We start from the raw sequence: 19435 nt of genomic DNA, 5'->3' as shown, positions 1-19435 counted from the left end.
CACTAACATGATTCAGTTCTATTCTGAACTACAAAAAATTCCAGTAAGCGTTTTGCTCTTCGCTGTTGGTAACCACACGTGTCAGGTGGCTCCTAATAGAGCCCCCTGAGGCTGGCAGAAATGTCAGGGAGAGAAGCAGTTCTGAACGTGTGTTCCAGCTCAGTCAGAGTTGCCACTGTGGGCTCAGGAGCATGAAAACCTCGTTCTTCTCAGGGCTTGGCATCCAGCCCCCGGGCCCCTGGAGCCTCAGGGAGGAGCTACGGTTAAAAACACCAAACTGCTAGTCGACGTGAGTGACAGCAGTGAGTGACAGCATCGTGTAAAGTGAAAAGCACTCTAGAAACGGTCCTGCTGGCCATTCCCCGCCCCTTGAGCATCTTCCCACTCCAATCTGGGCAGCAAACTCCGAAAGCTTCTTTCAATCGGAACAGGAGCACAGATTAAGTCTTCCAAAGGTTAAGGCTCTTTAAAAGAGAACCCCGCTCATCACCGAAATCACAGTAAATTCAACTCCCGTAAATTCAACTCCGGGGATGGGGAAAGCACCAGAAGACCTTTAGTGTCCTAAAGCAAAAACAGGTAGGGAGCAGAGTCAGCCTGACAGGGGAAGGGGCTGGACCCAGGAGGAGAGACTGAAGGAGTCCACCTGAACCTGACTGGTGACTCAGCAGCACTCCCAGCGGGAAGGTGACGATGGCAGCAAGTCGGGGCAGGAGGTCAAGCTGGATTTCCTGACACCGTCCTTGTCTAACACAACACAGGAAGGCCAGTTACCTGCAGGCAGGGAATCAGACTTGCATAGGTTTCTTTCACTCAACATCTAGGGGTATTCGAAGGTTCTCTAGAAATAAAGTGTCTTCTGACAGTTGTTCGGATAACGACCAAGGGGCTAGGGAATGAATGACAGATGTAGGCGGGAAGCAGCCTGTAGCGCAAACAGGGTGTTTCCCCCACACTTCTGCTCTTGGCCAAGATGGCCTCCCTTGTGGTCACTGGCCCACCTTCCCCCCATCCCAACACCCTGCCTTTTCTCCTCGCCTGTGGTTCCCTCCCACTCCACCAGGACATCCAAGTGTGCAAAGACTGGATGATTAATGCCAACCACAGGGCTAGTGAATCATGTTTGATGGGAGTACTCGATTCTAGTAATGACCTATGAAACTTCAGGTGACGGCAAACTATATTTACCTCCACTTGGATTTGGGTTCCTCCGCTATTATCAGTGTGACTGGATAAGTTACACAACTATTCTGTTCCTCGGCTTCCTCCTCTAAAACAATAATAATAGTACCTAATTCCCAGGGGTGTTGTACACATAAGTGAGCAATACGCATAAAGCACTTATTGCGTGCCCAGCACATAGTAACACAGTAAGAACAGGCATTATGTAATCTTTACATACAAAAGCAATACTCTGCCATCCTTGTAATTCATAATCTCATTTCCTGTCTTTTGGGTATTTCAACATCTGCCCCTAGATTCTGGAAGATATATATACCTACACACACACATTCATTCCATCCCTCTGCTGGAGGCTGGTAGACTTTGCCAGGTGTTACTTTCAATGTCCATTACTGTTTTCTTATGAAGTAACAGAAGAGTGAAGACCATGAGTATTTATAGAAGAGGCTTAAAGAAGAAGTCAAAGGTGTAATCCATCAGGTCATAAGCTGCAACATCATCAAACAGAAGTTCCTACAACACTGGAAAAAACTGCACCTCTGGCTTCTCTGTGGAGAAGCATCGCCCTGTGACACATGGACGTGATCTCCTGAAGGGGCGGGGCTGGTCCTGTCTGATGGACATCAGGACAGTGTCTGCCAACAGCCAAGAGGCTGCTCCGGGCACCACCCAGCCAAGCTTCTGGTTATTCCACTTGTGCAGGCTCAGTTCAGTGGCTACAAAGACAGACCTCGTATTTTATTGCAGACAGAGAAAAGGAGGCAGTGATGAGGCCAAGGTCATTCAAAGTAGGTGACAGCCAGCAAGAGCACCCAAGAGTTTTTACTTCCAATCACAGGACGCAAAAACATGTCCCTCATCTGGTGAAAGTGCCCTTGAGTTAGCCGGTGGGCCAGACAGAGAAACCAGGAAGACACTGAGGCCTAGGAGTAAGAAACCAGAAGCCAAGGGACAAAGATTAAAATCACAGAACAGTGGTGAGATGCCACAGCGCTGTGATCCTACCTGAATAAAATGCAATTAGATGCACTCAGTCCTGCACCTTGGTTAACCTTACATAACTTCTTCCTATTACATCACTAAGAACAATTGCTTTTAATGGGTCCAGCACTGGACCAGCGAGGCAAGCAAATCTCACACGCTATGATGCTACACCTAAATAGCTTTCCCCATGGAAATACTGGCCTGAGTAGGAGCCAAAAATAAACCCAAAAGCCAATTCCAGAGGGACCTGTCACCAGGAATGCCACACACACAAACACACACCACCTCACAAAAGGAGGGTGATCATGGACAGACAGACCGTGAAAACCGTGGCAACTAAGAGCCACAGACAACGCAAAAGAGACGGGAAAGCAAAGGAGTGGAAATAGGAAGGCCCTAAACCTGCTCAGACAACAGCAGCTGGCACGCTTCCTCACAGGGGCTGCTCTGTCCAACCATGACAGGTGGAGACCAGAATGACCCACCACGTTCAGCCAATGTTCAAGAAGGGCAAGAGGCTGTCAGCACTCGGCTTCATCCCAAAAATCTACTCAAAGGATGACCACGGATGGGAAGGGCGAAGTGTCCACACAGGAGATCCACGGCCAAATGGGACGAGTCTCAAGTGGATAAATCAGCTATCACACTCAAGGGGTCAGGAGCTCAAGGAAAGGAAGGAGCACAGATTGCATGCCTCTTTTAAGTCCTAAAGAAGCTTTTAACTTTGGCTGCTTGAAGCCTCAGGAGTCAGACCATAAATCCTGCAGTTTCCAGGAAGAACGACTTATTTTTCTGTTGATAACTTTCATGGTAGTGGCCAGGAGGGGATAGGACTTGTTGACCAGCCTCTTCATCTCTTTCTCAATTTGCTCATTAAAAACTTAAATTAAGAAACTAAGAGTACTCATTGTCTGCCATATTAACATGAAAACTACAACACTCCACAGCCTACCAAACAATTCACATTAAAAGGACACTATAAAATGGCAATAGGTGACAGCTTTAAAAAGAAAAGCTTCCCAAGATGGTCACTGCTTTATCCGATCAATAACTGGGTTCTCAAGTCTCATAACCAGATTAGTGATGGAGTAGGAATCAGAACCTAAAAGCTCAGTCTCGGTCTAATGGTCTTTACAGCACAGTCACTTCGATGGGTATATAAGGAGTGGGAAGTGAGAGGGAAACTCTTCCTAAAGCATAATGTCACACGGTCCCAGGCCCCACCCCACCACCCCAGTGGGTGCTCAGGAGCAACACCTCAGGAACAGAACGAGTGAGACACTCCGCTGACCAGGGTCATCTGTGCCTGTGCTTCACGGTAACAGAGAGCTGCTGCTGCTGCTAAGTCGCTTCAGTCGTGTCCGACTCTGTGCGACCCCAGAGACAGCAGCCCACCAGGCTCCCCCGTCCCTGGGATCCTCCAGGCAAGAACACTGGAGTGGACTGCCATTTTCTTCTCCAATGCATGAAAGTGAAAAGTGAAAGTGAAGTCGCTCAGTCGTGTCTGAGTCTTAGCGACCCCGTGGACTGGAGCCCACCAGGCTCCTCCGTCCATGGGATTTTCCAGGCAAGAGTACTGGAGTGGGGTGCCACTGCCTTCTCCGAATAGAGCGCTACCTTCCAGGTATAAACTCCCCTCCTCCCCGCCAATAAACCTATTCTCAAATCCTGATAGAAGCACTAGGTCCTGCCATCCATGAAAGGGCTACGTGTCACCCCATCCTAGAATTCCTATGTCCCTGAGCTTTTGCCAAGCTCAGAAGCGGCAGAAACTACAATGGCAAAGAAAACGTCACCACTGGAGCCACGATGGACTTCACCAAATTCAAAGCAAGTCACAAGAGGGCAGCTTCAAAATATATCCAACCTGGGACCTTAAACTTATTTTCTATTTAACTCCAAAATAGATTATTTTAAGTCAAACTTCATATAATTACACATCATGCGAGGAGACAGACTGAGCCTAACTGTAAACAAAGTTAACCACCGAAGTCAAGATGAACAGGAACAACAACTGATAAACATGGCAGCTCCCAGCAGTGAGCCGGGCCTGCCTCCCTGAGTCCCAGGGCAGGAGGCTCTGACAGAGTCCAATAAGCTCCATCCCAGAAGTCACAAACCTCTAGAGGAGATGGTCAGGGAAAACATTAAGAACCAACGGAAAGATGCTGGCAACCCCTCACCAGTGTGACAACCTTCGCTAGTGTGATAACACACAAACACAGCGTATAGAGCAAAAAATCTTGAATTCCCAACAATACTGGTAGTAATTTTTAAGCAGCATCCTGAGGCAAAAGGTCATCTATTCCACATACTTTTGCGTGAACTTATCATTTTCTCTCTGACTCAGAGAAGCTACCTCCTGATCTGTATTTTTCTGAGGGGAAGAAATCCACGGGCGGATTTCTGTGCCCGTGGATGCGCATGTACTGGCCGGGAAAAAGACCCTGCTGGTATCAGCAGGTGACTTCTACCACTAGGAAATGGATCACAGGCTCTTCTGGAGAGTGGGGACTTCTTCCCAGCCAGACGGGTCATCACAGACCCCTTGTGCAGGTCGCCTTCGTCTCCCACTGGATCAGAAACCCAGATTAACTTCTAAAGTGCCCTCCCCTGAAATCAGACCACTCAACATCCCGGGCAGTCCAGGCCTGATTCTTGCCAAGAAATGTTTTCCTGCAGGAGAGAAGGAGGAGGAGATGAAAAAGGGGTAAAAGATACAAGAGGCGTGTATGTCTGTGAATTACTGATAGGAGTTCACACTCGGGGAAAACAAGACGTGAAAAGTCACCAAACCAACCCTGGTTCAGGGTTTAAGTTTTATGATGATGAACGGGGGAGTCTGCTATGTGCTTAATGGCCTCAGGTTAGACAAATCTTTCAGGTTCCCAAATGGGTGGCTCCCCTCCATCCAGGGTTCTATAGTATTTTTTTTTTCCCAAGAAGTCCAACTGTACTTAAGAGAGTCATCAATTCCAGTCAGCAGCTGCCACATCCCTCCCTGCACCCCCAGTGCTATTAATATCAGGACTCCGATTGTTAATGATTTTACTCAAAGTTCCCCGCAGCAGTTAAAACCAGGCAACAAGCTAAAACACAAAGGGGCTGGTCTTCTTCACCCATAATAACGCATTCTGCAATCCAGTGAACTTCCTGGGGTTTCATGTCGGCCGAGATTTTCACCAATATCTTTTGTTTTGGAATGCCCACAACCCCTCCCTGCACGGACCGGCACGGCCTTCCTTTCTGGATGCACAATGCAGTAGGTAGCTGCTCTGGGGGTCAGCAGAACGCCGCACTGGTGTAAAGCCGAGAGCGTGCCTGCCCCAAGAGTTCCCCCACCGGACTGGGTTCACATACAGGATCTTGAGGCCGACACCGCAGCAGCCTGGCACGGGCTTGCCAGTCTTTCGCGTGGGGGAAGCCCGGGGCCCGGTGGCCCAGGGCTGGTGCAATGACTTTGCACCGGAGCGTCCCCGCCGCGGAGGCTTGTCCTCCCACCTCGGCCCCACTGCAGTGTGGCACCACTACCCGGCAGCGCCCTGAACGCCTCCCCTCCCGGCCCAGGGCTCGAGCGGCCGACTCGGTCCCCCGCCGGCCCCCCGGCCCGGCCCCCGCCCGCCGGCCCGCCGCACCTTGGTCTCCTTCACGTGCTGCTTGACGCCCTCCGGGTACCACTGGACGCGCACGTAGCCGCGGCGCAGCGGGCTGGCCCGGCCCTCCTCGTGGCCCGCGCCCCCCGCCTCCGAGCAGCCCGAGCTCCCACGGCCCTCCTCCTCGCCCTCCGAGTCCGAGTCCTCGCCGTGGATGAGGCGCACCAGCCCGAAGTGCACCGAGCCGCGGTAACGGCCCGACACCAGGTCGTGGGAGAAGAGCAGCCGCTGCGAGCCGGCTTCGGGGCCGGAGTCCGAGGATGGCCCGGAGCCCGAGTCCGCGGCGGGTGCCGGCGCCGGGGCCGGGGCGGGGGTTGCGTCCGGGCTCGGGGGCGCGTCCGGGACCTGGGCGGGAGCCGGGGCTGCGGGCGCGGACGCTGCGGGATCCGCCATAACTGCGCTGCTCGAGTCTCGGGCGGCGGCAGCGGCGGCGGCGGCAGCGGCGGCGAAAAAGGCACGGGGAGGCGGGGCCTGCCGGCGCCGGGGGGCGGGGCCACGGCGCGCTGACGTGGCCTGCGTGCCGCCGTCGTCAGGGAACAGTGATGCGGTTGCTAGGGGCTGCTGCCTGGTCGCTAGGGGACGCTGGAGATTCTGCCGCAGGCGAGGGGCGGGGTGAGAAAGGATGGCCTACACGAGGGCGGGGCGGGGCCCGAAGGAGTGAAAGGACGGAGAGAGGAGGCAGGGGTGGGGACCCAGGAGCGGGAAGTGGAGTGCTCATCGAGGAAGAGGGGAGGGTTCGAGGTGGGACGGAGGATGGTCCGGAGACCGTCCGCAACACTTAACGAGCTCCCTGGACGTCTCCAGTCTAGTTCTAGGCACTGGGAGGGATACAGAAGGAACAAGATACAGCCTCTGTCCTCTAGGTGTTTACAATCTAGTTGGGAAGACGAAACATACACACATTAAATAGCTTAAAAGCAACTCCAAGGCAGCTTGTAATCAAGGGTAAATATAGAGTGTGTCTAGAGAGTACTGCATTAGGGAATTCCTTGCAAAGCCTGGAAGGTCATGACCCCTTAGGGACTGGTCAAAGAATTGGTGAAGGAGTCCCAGAGAAAGATCGGAAACAAAAGCAAGTGTTAGTGGCCCCTGTGGTTTGGCTTTAAACTCATTTAGATGACTTCAAAGCTCCTTGAGGCTTATGCGTGGCAAGAAGGAGAGGGGTAATTAAGAGTGTAAGCCATCGATTCCAATTTTGGGCATAGACACTTACTAACCTTATAAAGTTGGCAAGCTGATAAACTTCTTTTCACCTTAATTTTCTCATCTGTAAAATTGGGGAGGTAATAGCAGTACCTCTGTCATCTGGCAGTTGAGAGGATTAAGTGAAATAGAACAGTGCCTGGCGTGTAGTTCCCCAATAAAGGAATTTATTAAGTATTACATTATTATAATATTTCAAACCCCCTGCCTAGACTAGCATTCTAGTCTGGCAGAATTCTTAGACTTACAATCTGCTCCAGATTGCCATTTTAAAATATTAAAAGTAATTATAAGAAAAGTAATTATACTGATGTGTCTCTCCTAAGTAACTTCCAAAAGATTTAGATACATTCTCAGAAGACAGATTCATACTGGGTTGTTGAAAGGAAATTAGGAATACTCAAGATGTGGCCCTCACCTTTCTCAGTTAAAATCATTTTTTTTCACAATTTTCTGCAAGACCATCAGTGGTAAATTAGCAAGATGAGTCAGTATTTCAGTATTAGGTTCTCCAAAAAAGGCATTGGGTAGTTTATAGGCTACCGAGGATATAGAACTACACTCATGGGAAAGTTATGAGCATTCATGAAAGGAAAAATATTTTTTTTTTATTAAAAAAAAAAAAAAGAGCACACAAGAAGTGCAGTGGCAACCTGAGTACTTGAGATACCCTGAGTTAAGTACTTACAGAGTATTGATATAATACTGGGCGTGGGATGGCTGTCTCTGGATGTGTATCTTGGAAAACTCACATACTAAGGTATAGGGAAAAAAGACTTAAGGGGAAATGAGGATATGATGGAGAGACAAAGCTTAATTCCCATATCATGGCCTTCCTATCCCAGACCACAGTGCAGAATATCCATCTGGAATTATTGCTGTTAAGGACACAGTTCCCTATTCCTTTCCCCATAAAGACTTGGGAGGCTTAGTAGCAGTGACATAGTAGCTTCTGTTCCATCTACCATGTCCCTTTAGCTCTATCTCCTTGGCCCCTGATCACCTAACATTTGTCGATAACCTATTATTGACCCGCACTGTGGCAGACACATTCATATGATCTTATTTGTTATCACAATTCTGGATACAGGTGTAATTAACTCTGTTTTACCAGTGAGAAACAGGGCCCAAGGAATTCAGTGCCTTAAGATAATAAGGTAGTAACTGGTAGAGTCAGGTTGGAACCCAGGTTTCCTGATTCAAGTTAAGGGTCTTGTCTTTTTTTTGGCCAGGTCACCAGGCTTGTGGAATGTTAGTTCCTCAGCCAGGGATTGAACATTGGCTCTCGGCAGTGAAAGCTCAGAGTCCTAACTGCCAGGGAATTCCTTCAGGGTCTCTGTATCCATCAAGGGATGGGGGGTGAGCAAGACCTTAGAAGGGGCAGGGCAGATCTTTGTTTGATGTCAAAAATCTAAGTGAGTTTTGCATTCTACTCCAGCTTATGCCAGTGTTTGTTTTAATATAATAAGAATGTCCTTTCCTCCCTAATCGTTGAGTAAAATTAGCACTCCAGGAAGACGTGCCATGTTTATTCTGCAGCTTCTTATAATAATGGCTAATAATAGATACCATGTATTGAGCTGTAACTTAATGCCAGGTACTATGATAAGTGTTTTACATAGATTACCCATCTTTACATAGATTTAACCTGTGAGGGAGGAAGTATCAGCCCCACTTTGTGAAGCACCACCCCAGACTGTGCTGTCCCCTCTCCCCCACCATTACCAGGAACATGCTAGGTTGTAGGCAAGAGCCCTTGATTTCAAATGCTGATCCCTCCCTTGCTCAACCTGTTTCAAGCTGGTGGATCCTTGCACTTATATGTGTAACCTGGTGCCTAGTAAGCACTGGCACTCAGTAATGGTACCATCTTGGTGGGTATATCAAAGGTGTGAGGTTCCAAACTTCCATCGGGCAAGTTTCCCATCCTCTCCTCCATATGCCTGAGGAGTTGAAGCTGGGGTGGGGAGAGCAGCCCTCTCTGGCCCCCGCCTGCCTGTGCTATCTCAAAGCCCTGTCTATCGCCCGCAGTTTGAGCTGCATCTGAGCCCTTTTCCAAAGAGAAGCTCAGTACGTCCCTCCCCACCTCCTAGTGACCTTCAGTGACCTCACTCAGCCCTGAGATGCTCCGGACAAGGTGTGAGACTTGACTCCTTCCCAAACCCCAAGCCCCCAGCCATAGTCTCTTGCACTTCCAGGCTGGCTAGTAGGGGGAGAAGGCAATGGCACCCCACTCTAGTACTCTTGCCTGGAAAATCCCATGGATGGAGGAGTCTGGTAGGCCGCAGTCCATGGGGTCGCTAAGAGTCAGACACGACTGAGCGACTTTGCTTTCAGTTTTCACTTTCATGCATTGGAGAAGGAAATGGCAACCTACTCCAGTGTTCTTGCCTGGAGGATCCCAGGGACGGGGGAGCCTGGTGGGCTGCGGTCTATGGGGTTGCACAGAGTCGGACACGACTGAAGTGACTTAGCAGCAGCAGCAGTGGGGATGATCCTGGATGGAAGTGACTGCCTGATTTTTATTTTCATTATTATTGAATGGGGAAAAACATAAAATAAAACAGACCTGTATTCCCCAGCAGAGAATCCCCATTCTCTCGTGACCCCAATACTTAGCCCTTCATGGAGAATAGAGATAATTCTCAGGAGAATTTTGCTAATTTACAAATGTGCTGCTGGAAACTTAGCCAGCCTGGCCACTCCCCTTGCTAAGGGGCTGGCTGGGTGCAGGGGGCAGTGGACCTGGCAGCCAAGTGAACAGATCCCTGTGAAGCAGGCTGTGTCTTTCCCTGTCTTAACCGGCCATGGCCGCCTCTCCAGAAACCTTCAAGTGAGTGTGAGCCCCACGCTGCACCCTGCCGGAGCCCTACCCTGCCTGACCTCTCCAAACCTCCTCCTAGGAGGAAATCCAGATGGGCCCAGAGAGGGCCCTTCCACCTTGCAGTGAGTGTGTGGGAGCTCTAGGCTGCCTGCAGCACTGGGGTCTTTGGTTGGGAAAGGTGGGGCAGGAAGGGTGTGGCCCTAGGGACCCCTCCCACACCCTCAGTGGCTGGTTGGAGAAATGCCTTTGAGGTCCACCAGTGGCTTGCTGTAGAATCTTAGGCTCTTCACACTTCTCTGGTGGCCCAGTGGTTAAGTATTTGCCTTCCAGTACAAGGGATGTGGGTTTGATCCCTATTCTGGGAAGTAAGATCCGACACCCTGCAGGGCAACTAAGTCTTTGTGCTGCAACAAAGACCCCATGCAGTCAAAAAAGTTTTTTTTTTAATTTATTTTTAATTGAAGGATAATTGATTTGCAATATTGTGTTGGTTTCTGCCATACATCAACATGCATCAGCCATAAGTATTCATATGTCCCTTCCCTCCTGGGTCTCCTTCCCATCTCCCGCCCCATCCCACCGCTCTAGGTTGTCACAGAGCCCTGGTTTGAGTTCCCTGTGTCACAGCAAATTCCCACTGGCTGTCTGTTTTACATTTGGTAGTGTTTATGTTTCCTGTTACTTTCTCCATTCATCCCCATCCTCTCCTTCCCCTGCTGTATCCACAAGTCTGTTCTCTATGTCTGTGTCTCCATTGCTGCCCTGCAGATTGGGGTGTGTGTATGTGTTAGTCACTCAGTCGTGTCCGATTCTGTGACCCTATGGACTATAGCCCGTCAGGCTCCTCTGTCCATGAAATTCTCCCAGCAGGAATACTGGAGCGGGTTGCCATTTCCTCCTCCAGAGGTTCATCAGTACCATCTCAAAAATAAATTTTTAAAGGCTCTTCTTGTTCCTGGAGCCTCAAGCCTTCTTGCTTTGATACCCTGGGTGAACTAACTGCGGGACATGCCCAAGGTCACCCTGCAGTACAATCAGAATGAAGACCCGGAGCAGCTGGTCTTTCGTCATTCTCACTCCTGACCATGAGGATGGGTTGCAGTCCACTGGGTGAAACCCTTTGTGCTGGGGGCGACAGTGGAAAGGGTGAGCTGTGAGTGAGAGCCCAGGATTGCGTCCCTCCTTCCTGAGGATTCAGGGCCTGAGGACAGAAGATCTGCCAGACCAGCTTGCAGAACAGGAACAGGGCTGCTGTGGCTTACCCATGCCATGCTCTTCACCACCAACGCCCCACCACCAAAGCATGGGCGCTTCCTGGATGACCAGCCATGAGTGCAAAGTGGCATCTTCTCCCTAAAACCCCTTCCTTCTCCCGGAGTCTTCATCCAGGTTAATGGCAGGGACACTTGCCTGGGTACCAAGTTGGCCACCTGAGGGTCAACCATTGATATGGAGCTCCTTAAGTCAGCTAAGCCCAGAACACTGTCCCTCTGCCCTCCCTTTTCACACGCAAATAGCCCCTGGCTGCTTCACAGGATGGGTCCGATGGGGCTGGGGTGATGGGATGGTGCAGTGGTTAAGGCTGAGGTTCTGGAGTTAAATGAACTTGGGTTTGAAGCTTGTGTTGCCGCTGACTCACTATGCGACCTTGGACAACTCATTTTACTTCTCTGAGCTTTGGTTTCGTTTGGGAATGATAGCGATACCTACTAGATAAGGCTGTTAGAATTTAACTGACATGAAGAATTGGAGATGCTTTGCCCGTGCCTGGACTCTGTAGGAGCCTGATCAATGTTAGCTGCTGCTATTAGTTCATCTCCCCCCTCACCACCTTGTTCCCGGAAGACTGACATGTAAACCCCACCATCTGACTTCTCAGCTTAGTGTCTTTGCGTGGCTTTCCACGGTCCATCAGGGCGTGGTACTCGGGGCCCTTCATGAATTCCTTCATTAATTCCTCCCAGCTGCCTCCCATCATGACTTCCACCTCTGCACCCAGTACACACCCTCTATGCTGCAGCCTCAGCTGCTCACAGCACTATCCTGACTTTCTGGTGCCTCTGTGCTTTTGCTTGTCATTTTTTATTCCTCTACTTCAGCCCATGGTTTTGCGTAAAGAACTCCTTTTCATCTTATGACGTCTTCCAAGAGCCCCCTTGTGCCCACTTATTCCTCCACTTACCTAGTCATACTTGCCTGATTGCATTTATTTCACTCTATTAGGACCATTTGTTTGCATGCCTGTCTCTCCTGTGGGACTGCGTCTTCTTTGTACCTTTGTATTCCAGCATCTAGCACAGATCTGATTCGTAGTGGGTGCTCAAAGGAGTTTTGTTACGAAACAAACTCACAGACATAGAGAATGAACAGGCTTGTGGTTGCTGAGGGGCAGGAGGACAGATTGGGAGTTTGGGGTCAGCAGGTGCAAACCCCTACATATAGAATGGATGAAAAAACAGAGTCCTACTGTATAGCCTAGGGAACTATATTCAATACCCTATAATAAACCATAATGGAAAAGAACATGAAAAAGAATGTATATCTATGTATAACTGAATCAGTTTGCTGTGCAGCAGAAATGAGCACAACATTATAAATCAACTGTACTTCAATTAAAAAAAAATTATCTATGTTGAATGATTGTGCAAAACAAGCCAACCTCTCTCAAAGGCCCCGAATATGCCAACAGGTCACTGGACACCTCTGTCTTTGCTCAAGTCCCCAGTTCTCCATTTTTCCTAGACATACACCCCACTCAGGCACACTCACCCTACACACACACACATACATATGCACGTGTATACCCACATGTACACACATACATATGTGCTGCCCCTTCCCCAAGATTTTGCTGTCTCATTAACTTTAGTCTCTAGATCTGGGCTGCCCTCTGCAGTAGCCCCTAAGCACATGTGGCTCTTGAGCACTTGAAATGGGGCTGATCTTGGGCTTCCCTGGTGGTCCAGCGTCTAAGACTTGGTGCCCCCAATTCAGATGACCCGGGCTTAATCCCTGGTCAGGGAACTAGATCCAACATGCCACAGCTAAGAGTCCCCATGCTGCAGCTAAAACTTGGTGAAGCCAAATAAATAAATATTTTATAAATAAATAAAGTTATTTAGGCATCATTTAAAAATTGGCTGGTCTGAACTGACATGTGCTGTAAATGTAAAATACACACGACCTTTTTGTCATCCTTCATCTGTATTTTGTATTTATTCTATAATGTATAATCATATAATATAGAAACAATAAATTTTTTTTAAAACAAAAGGGTCCTCAAGTATAGATTCACATATAATTGCCACCGTACCACACCGTACCACACCGTACCACAACTTTGTACTCTTTTTTTTATAATTCAGGATATTTTATTGCATCAAGATACAAACTCAGTATAAAAAGGAAAAAAACAGAATATGAAATATGTGTAATAATTTTATATTGGTTACTGTCGACCATACTTTCTATCTACTGGGTTAAATACAATATCTTACTAAAATCGAGTTAACCTGTTCCTTTTGGCGTCTTCTCATGTGTTTACTAGAAAACTGAAAATCACCTGTGGGGCTCGGGCTCCCAGGCTCTTTCTGTTGGCCAGCTGGGCTCCAGATCCTTGGGGAGCTGTAGGTCCCTTCTTTCTCCAGGAGGTGGCGCTCTCTCTCTGCTTTTGACACCTCCATTCCAGAAAGGTCTGGAAGGTTCCTGAGGAAACTGTGTACCATGGCAGATACTGAAAACCCTAAAGAAGGACAGGCCCACATTCAGCCTATCTATCCAAAGGAGGCTTCAAAAGAAATGAACAGGAAGTCGAGCTACGTGTCATCCTCACCATCAGAAGAATCAACACCTAGCTGATAGAATCCTAGTCTATGTATCTCTCGCTGCCACACATTCAGGGCAGTCTCTGTTTTCCAGGGGTTTATAAGCTGCTGGGAGCTTGCCCAGTGAACCTCCTGGACGCAATTCTCCATCTCGGTCTCCATCCCCTGGAGAACCTGCTAGTGACAGATTAAGGTGGGAAACGTCAATTTTTGCTTAGTCACTCAGTCGTGCCTGACCCTTTACAACCCCATGGACTGTAGCCCGCCAGGCTTCTCTGTTCATGGGATTCTCCAGGCAAGAAGACTGCCGCGGGTAGCCATTTCCTCTTCCAGGGGATCTTCCTGACCCAGGGATCGAACCCGCCTCTCCTACATCGGCAGGCGGATTCTTTACCACGGCGCCACCTGGGAAGGCTGGCAAGGTAAATGTGATTAGGCAAAATGTGCTCTGTGCCCGCCGTGCAGGACAGATCTTAAGTGCAGGGGAAGAATGAGAGAAGGGTGCCACCCTCAAAACCACCAAGAAATGCAACTCTTAAAGTTTCACGAGTGCTTGAACTGAGCGCTGTCTTCCTTGCCTGTCTGGGCCTTTCAGTTGCTCTGGTGGGAACACTGGTGTCTCAGAGGCATCACTGGAGTTTGTCATGGGTCCCACCTTTCGGTCGCCCCCCGGGTGGATTCCCCGGGGTCCTGCAGTGGGAACCGGGCAGCAGTCACACGGTGGCAGGGAGCAGGTGCGGCCCACCCTGAGCCAGGCCCTCCAGGTGCAGCTGAGCTGCGGCAGGCTCTGTGTTGGGGGTGGGGGGGCCGGGTGAGGGGAGGCTTCAGGCCCTGGCCGCGCCGGCAGGTCATTATACCTTTCGCCAGTGCCTTCTGCCCTGCGGCTGCCTCTGCCTGTGTCCCCACCCTCCTCCACCCCTCTCTCCTGGAAGGACTCGTCAAGGTCATTGGGGGTGTCCTTGTTAGCAGAATCTGAGCTCCTGTCTTCATGCTTGGCTGCAGGAGATGCTGCTGATTGTCCAGTACTTGGGTTCTGGGATGTGTCCTGATCTGGGGTCTGCTGTCTCCTCACCTTTCTTCCTGTTAATGGCTCATCCTGCGCTCCCCCCCCCAAACTCCACCCAGAGAGAACATCCCCCAGCTCAGTCCCAGCATCCCTTTGGGGACACACAGCCCCTCAGAATGTCCTTCCTATACTGAGACCCTGATGTCCACTCTGTCGTGTGGACAACTGTCTATTCTGGTCATCTCACCGCTACAGAGCATTAGTGGGGTGGGGGCTCAGCTGGCTCAGAGGGAGGCTCTGCTGGGCAGGTGGGCAGTCAGGTCCCATGGTCCTCTGGGGTTCTCCACGTGCCCTCGACAACCTGGTTCCACTGTCATAGAATGTTCTGGAGCAGGAGCCCACCACTGCCAAGGATCTGCCTGGGACCACAGAGCCTGTGGGAGAGACCTGGAGGGCAGCCACAGCTGGTACCAGACGCGTGTAGCCCTGTCTTGTAGGCTGGGAGGCCCCAAAGGAGACCTGGTGAAAGAGGTGACAATGGGACCCCTAAAGGGGAGCAATTAAGGAGAAGAAGCGAGAGGTGAGCTGAGTCAGAGACGGGGGAGCCGTGATTGCAGGACCCTCTCAAGGGGGCTGGTGCTGGAGGGAGTCTGTGCCAAAGAGAGTAGAACTCCATCATCAGGGGTCTGGGATGCAGCCCCTGAGCCAGTGTCCCCACATGGAGACATCTGATGATGTTGACTTTGCATCCCATATCCAGCCTTGTCCTCTTGCCTCTGGTTCTGCAGTTCTGATTAACCACTGAGCAAGTCCTCTAAATGATGACACGCTCGGGCTGCGAGAGCTGCGAGGACCCTCAGAAACCGGCTTGCCCAGGGGACAGAGCGTGAATGCCTGTGCCAGTCAGCTGGCGCCAGGACACGGATTAGACTGGACCCACGAGGCTTAGCCCCGTGCTCATCCCCCCATACCCTGGGGCCTCAGCCAGCCACTGTAATCCTCCACATCCACGTGCCATCTGAGGTTTCAGCCTCAGCCCGCAGGGACAGGGCTCGGCTTGGGGGGTGGGGGGGCAGAGCCCTGCTGGCTGCATCTGCCTGCAACATGGGGGTGGGGCAGGCAGGGGATTAGAAATCTCTGAGATCAACATTCCAAGTGTCTGGATTTTTCTGGTTCTGAGGCTGTGGACAGCCCCCGGAGTGGTGGCTCTGAGGGGGGAACATTACAGCTTCTGCAACACAGGAGTCCTGGTAAGTGGAACCCTGGACCCTGGGTTCCCAAAATTTGAGAGCAGGAGTCCCCTGCCTGGGGCCTGGAGACGGGGGCAGAGAAGGAGGCAGAGGGCAGGCAGGGCAACATGCAGCTCATGGGCGTTGTAAGGGAGGGACGGCGGCCCCTAAGAACTGCGTATCAACAGGGGGTCAGGGAGTGAGAAAGGGACCCAGGCAGCTTGTGAGCAGGCACAGGGCAGGAGGAATTGATGCCCTAGCGCCCAGACTCCCCCTCCAGGTCCCCTACAAGAGAGGCAAGATGTGTCATCGCCCTGGACGGCCCCCTGGGAGATGAGGACCAGCCCCCTGACCATCACCCCTCTCCAACAGGTGCGGAGGGACCCTCCTCGTCACAGGGGCCACTTCTGAAGCTGGGGACCCCCTGGGTGGCAGCCGCATCCAGGATGTCCATGCTGAGCGTCCACTGCCTGAAGCCCTCGGCTCTGCACCTGCCGTCTGGCATCCCAGGGTTCCTAGGCCGCCAGCGGCGCCACACGCTCCCCGCCAACGAGTTTCGCTGCCTCACCCCAGAGGACGCTGCCGGCGTGTTTGAGATTGAGCGAGAGGGTGAGCAACCCCCCCGGCCCCCAGGGTCTGGGACTCTGCTGGACTCTGCCGCCATTGCCCTTGGGGAGAAGACCCTGGAGTCCCCTGTCCTTGGCGGTCGGGCCCCCAGAGTATCTGACGGTGTGTTTCTGTGCGTGTGCAGGAGCACATGTGTGTTTCAGGCGAGTGGGAGGAAGAGCAGCCCTGAATCCCATGCTTCCCAGGGGAGGCTTGGGGACCCGGGGAGCCCACCCAGCATCTGAGAAGATGCTCAGTGGACGGGGGGGTCACCCACTCGTGCTTCCTGACGCAGCCTTCGTCTCTGTCTCCGGCAACTGCCCCCTGAATCTGGGTGAGGTCCGGTACTTCCTGACCCTGTGTCCCGAGCTGTCCCTGGGCTGGTTCGTGGAGGGCCGCCTTGTGGCCTTCATCATCGGCTCCCTGTGGGACGAGGAGAGACTTACTCAGGTGAGGATGGGGTGACCTGCCCTGTCCCGGGAAGGCCTCAGGAAAAGAGGCCACCACTTCCCACGGAGGCAGAAGGTGGGGGAGGAACAGGAGGCTGGGATGTCTTCCTCCAGATCCAACACAGGAGCTCACGGTAGGTCCTCTCCTGGCAAGACAGCGCAGTCCTTCGGGGTCTCAAGACCCTCATGAAGGGGACCACAAAGGGGCTGGGGTCATAGCTCCTAATCTGGGTAGAAGGGGGCCTGATTGGAGACTCTCGGGGGCGGCTGCTCCTGGCCCAGCGCGGGCGGTGTTGGGGTGCACGGAGGCGACCCTGACTCGTGTCCGTCTCTCGCCCCAGGAGTCGCTGACGCTGCACAGGCCCGGGGGGCGCACCGCCCACCTGCACGTGCTGGCCGTGCACCACACCTTCCGGCGGCAGGGCAAGGGCTCCGTCCTGCTCTGGCGCTACCTGCACCACGTGGGCGGCCAGCCGGCCGTGCGCCGGGCCATGCTCATGTGCGAGGACGCGCTGGTGCCCTTCTACCAGAGGTTCGGCTTCCATACCGTGGGCCTATGTGCCATCGTCGTGGGCTCGCTGACCTTCACGGAGATGCACTGCTCCCTGCAGGGCCACGCCGCCCTGCGCCGGAACAGTGACCGCTGATCCCCCGGGGAGCCCATGGTCAGGGGCTCCTACCCAATCCCTGGTCGGTCCCCTTCTCTGCCCTGCCGTCCCCCTGCTCCGCTTGGTCTGAAGGGAGATGGTGATTCCCAGCGGATGGTGGAGCAGGGGGAATGGGTGAAATAAAGAGAAGGCGGGGCGGCTGCTCCCAGCCCGGGTGCCCTCCTGGGGCACAGTACTTCTGTGTTCTTCTCTGTCCATGCCAGGCCCTGCAGACCCCCTGCATCCAAACCGCGCCCACACGTGCTGGGTTCGTGAACTGGGGACAGTGGGAGGCACCCTGCAGCCTTGCTTCTGCGTCCTCACCAAAGGAGCCCCTATCCCCCCAGACCCAGGGCTGCCCCTTCTGGTCCTCATCCCTGGAGTGGGGGCAGCCAGGAGCAGGGAAGGGCAGGGGCCACCTCTCAGCTCCCCCACACCCCAGGTGCCCCGGGTCCTCTGCCCACAGTAACTTCCATCCCATCAGGTGGGGGGTGAAGGATTGAGGGAAGGTGCCGCGTCCAGCACAGTGGGTGAGACAGACCTGAAACGGGGGTGAGCGCGTACTGAAAAGACAGACACATATAGTTTGGCCAGGGGGGAGTCAGGGGGCCCTCCTGCTCTCCATAGCAGGAAGACAAATCGCCTCCTTGCAGCCCGTACTTCTGTTGGCAAAAGTCACATGAGATCATTAGGGAATAGCTATACGGGGGAGTTGGATTAGCAAAGAGGGAGTAAAGTTAAGGCTCTGCTGCTGATCAGGAATATCTTGTTTGTTTCCGTGGGGACGGACGCTGGGGTAGGCAGTGAAGCGGGGCAGAGAGCACGTGCCGCCCCAAGAATGTCCGCTGGGCATGCTTCCTGGGACAATCATGGGGGTGCAGTGTGCCGCACCCTCGAGTCCCAGGGCAGGTTCTAGTCTCTGCTCCCCCAGGCTGCAACAGGGAGGCGTAGTGAATGACCGAGTGCTGCACCCCCACCCCAGCACTGCTTCTGCCCGGCCAGCCCTCCCCTCCACTCAGCCGACCCTGACTCTCCTATGGGGAGGGGCAAGAGGCAGGGGGCCATGGCCAGGCAGGGCTGAGAACGCGGCGGGAACCCCAGCCTCGTCCCCAGGAGGGGCGCACTCACCGTAGTGGGGAGGGGACCATACCAGCAGAGCCAGAGGTCGGGGCCGAGCAACAGCCCAGGACCCTGGAAGAAAGGAGCCCACTCCCAGGAGGTGGTCTTGATGGCCGGGCTGTCAGGGCCTGAGCCCCAAGCTGCAGAGACGCACAGGCTTCGAGTGTCCCCCAGCCCGGCTGAGGAAGGGGGGCCTCGGTCTCCCAAGGAGCCACCCCTTCAGGAGCGTCTCCCCTCAGACTCAGCCTCTCCTGGGGGAGGGAGCTACTGGGAGCAGGGCCGGCCCCATGGGGTCTCTGGGGTGTGTGTGGGGGTGCTGTGCAGGTCGACAACCCCGTCCAGACACAGTCCCTGTGTCCTCCGCGCTGGGCAGAAAGTGAAAGTGAAGTCGTTTAGTCATGTCCGACTCTTTGCGACCCCATGGACTGCAGCCTTCCAGGCTCCTCCGTCCATAGGATTTTCCAGGCAAGAGTACTGGAGTGGGTTGCCATTTCCTTCTTCAGGGGATCTTCCTGACTCAGGGATTGAACCCAGGTCTCCCACATTGCAGGCGGACGCTTTACCCTCTAAGCCATCAGGGAAGCTCTTCTCGAAGAAGCAGCTGGTGAAGGGTAGGCAGGTGAGGGCCCGGGGTAGACCTGGGGTAGCCTGATGATGAGCAGGGTGGGTGGGGAGGACACAGGGTCACTTTCAGGTCCAATTGGAAGCC

General features: G+C 52.9%; 2 protein-coding genes across 4 annotated transcripts in view; one reads left to right on the top strand and one right to left on the bottom strand.

The window, feature by feature from the left end:
* Window positions 1–6244, bottom strand: part of UBE2O (ubiquitin conjugating enzyme E2 O) — a 49363-nt gene extending 43119 nt beyond the window's left edge. For all 3 annotated transcript variants that reach the window (XM_061144750.1, XM_061144751.1, XM_061144752.1), the window contains exon 1: window positions 5802–6244. In XM_061144750.1, the coding sequence (XP_061000733.1) occupies window positions 5802–6212 (411 nt within the window). In that variant the 5' untranslated portion in view covers window positions 6213–6244. The remainder of the gene's footprint in view (window positions 1–5801) is intronic.
* LOC133057788 (serotonin N-acetyltransferase-like) lies at window positions 5881–17607 on the top strand. Its single transcript, XM_061144759.1, has 4 exons — window positions 5881–6008; window positions 16278–16514; window positions 16807–16961; window positions 17302–17607. Exons 2-4 carry the CDS (start codon window positions 16352–16354, stop codon window positions 17605–17607), a joined length of 624 nt encoding a protein of 207 aa, XP_061000742.1. The 5' UTR covers window positions 5881–6008; window positions 16278–16351.
* The last annotated feature ends 1828 nt before the right edge of the window (window positions 17608–19435 follow it).

Source organism: Dama dama, chromosome 5 (assembly GCF_033118175.1).
Source record: "Dama dama isolate Ldn47 chromosome 5, ASM3311817v1, whole genome shotgun sequence".
In the NCBI taxonomy this organism is placed as follows: Eukaryota; Metazoa; Chordata; class Mammalia; order Artiodactyla; family Cervidae; genus Dama; species Dama dama.
This window is presented reverse-complemented; position numbering and strand designations above follow the sequence as displayed.

Bases quoted from the DNA above. Each gene is read 5' to 3' on its own strand.
- LOC133057788 (XM_061144759.1), top strand. From the start codon at position 16,352: ATGTCCATGCTGAGCGTCCACTGCCTGAAGCCCTCGGCTCTGCACCTG. The intron at 16,515-16,806 runs GTGAGCAACCCC...TTCCTGACGCAG, and splicing joins GTTTGAGATTGAGCGAGAGG to CCTTCGTCTCTGTCTCCGGC. The intron at 16,962-17,301 runs GTGAGGATGGGG...CTCTCGCCCCAG, and splicing joins ACGAGGAGAGACTTACTCAG to GAGTCGCTGACGCTGCACAG.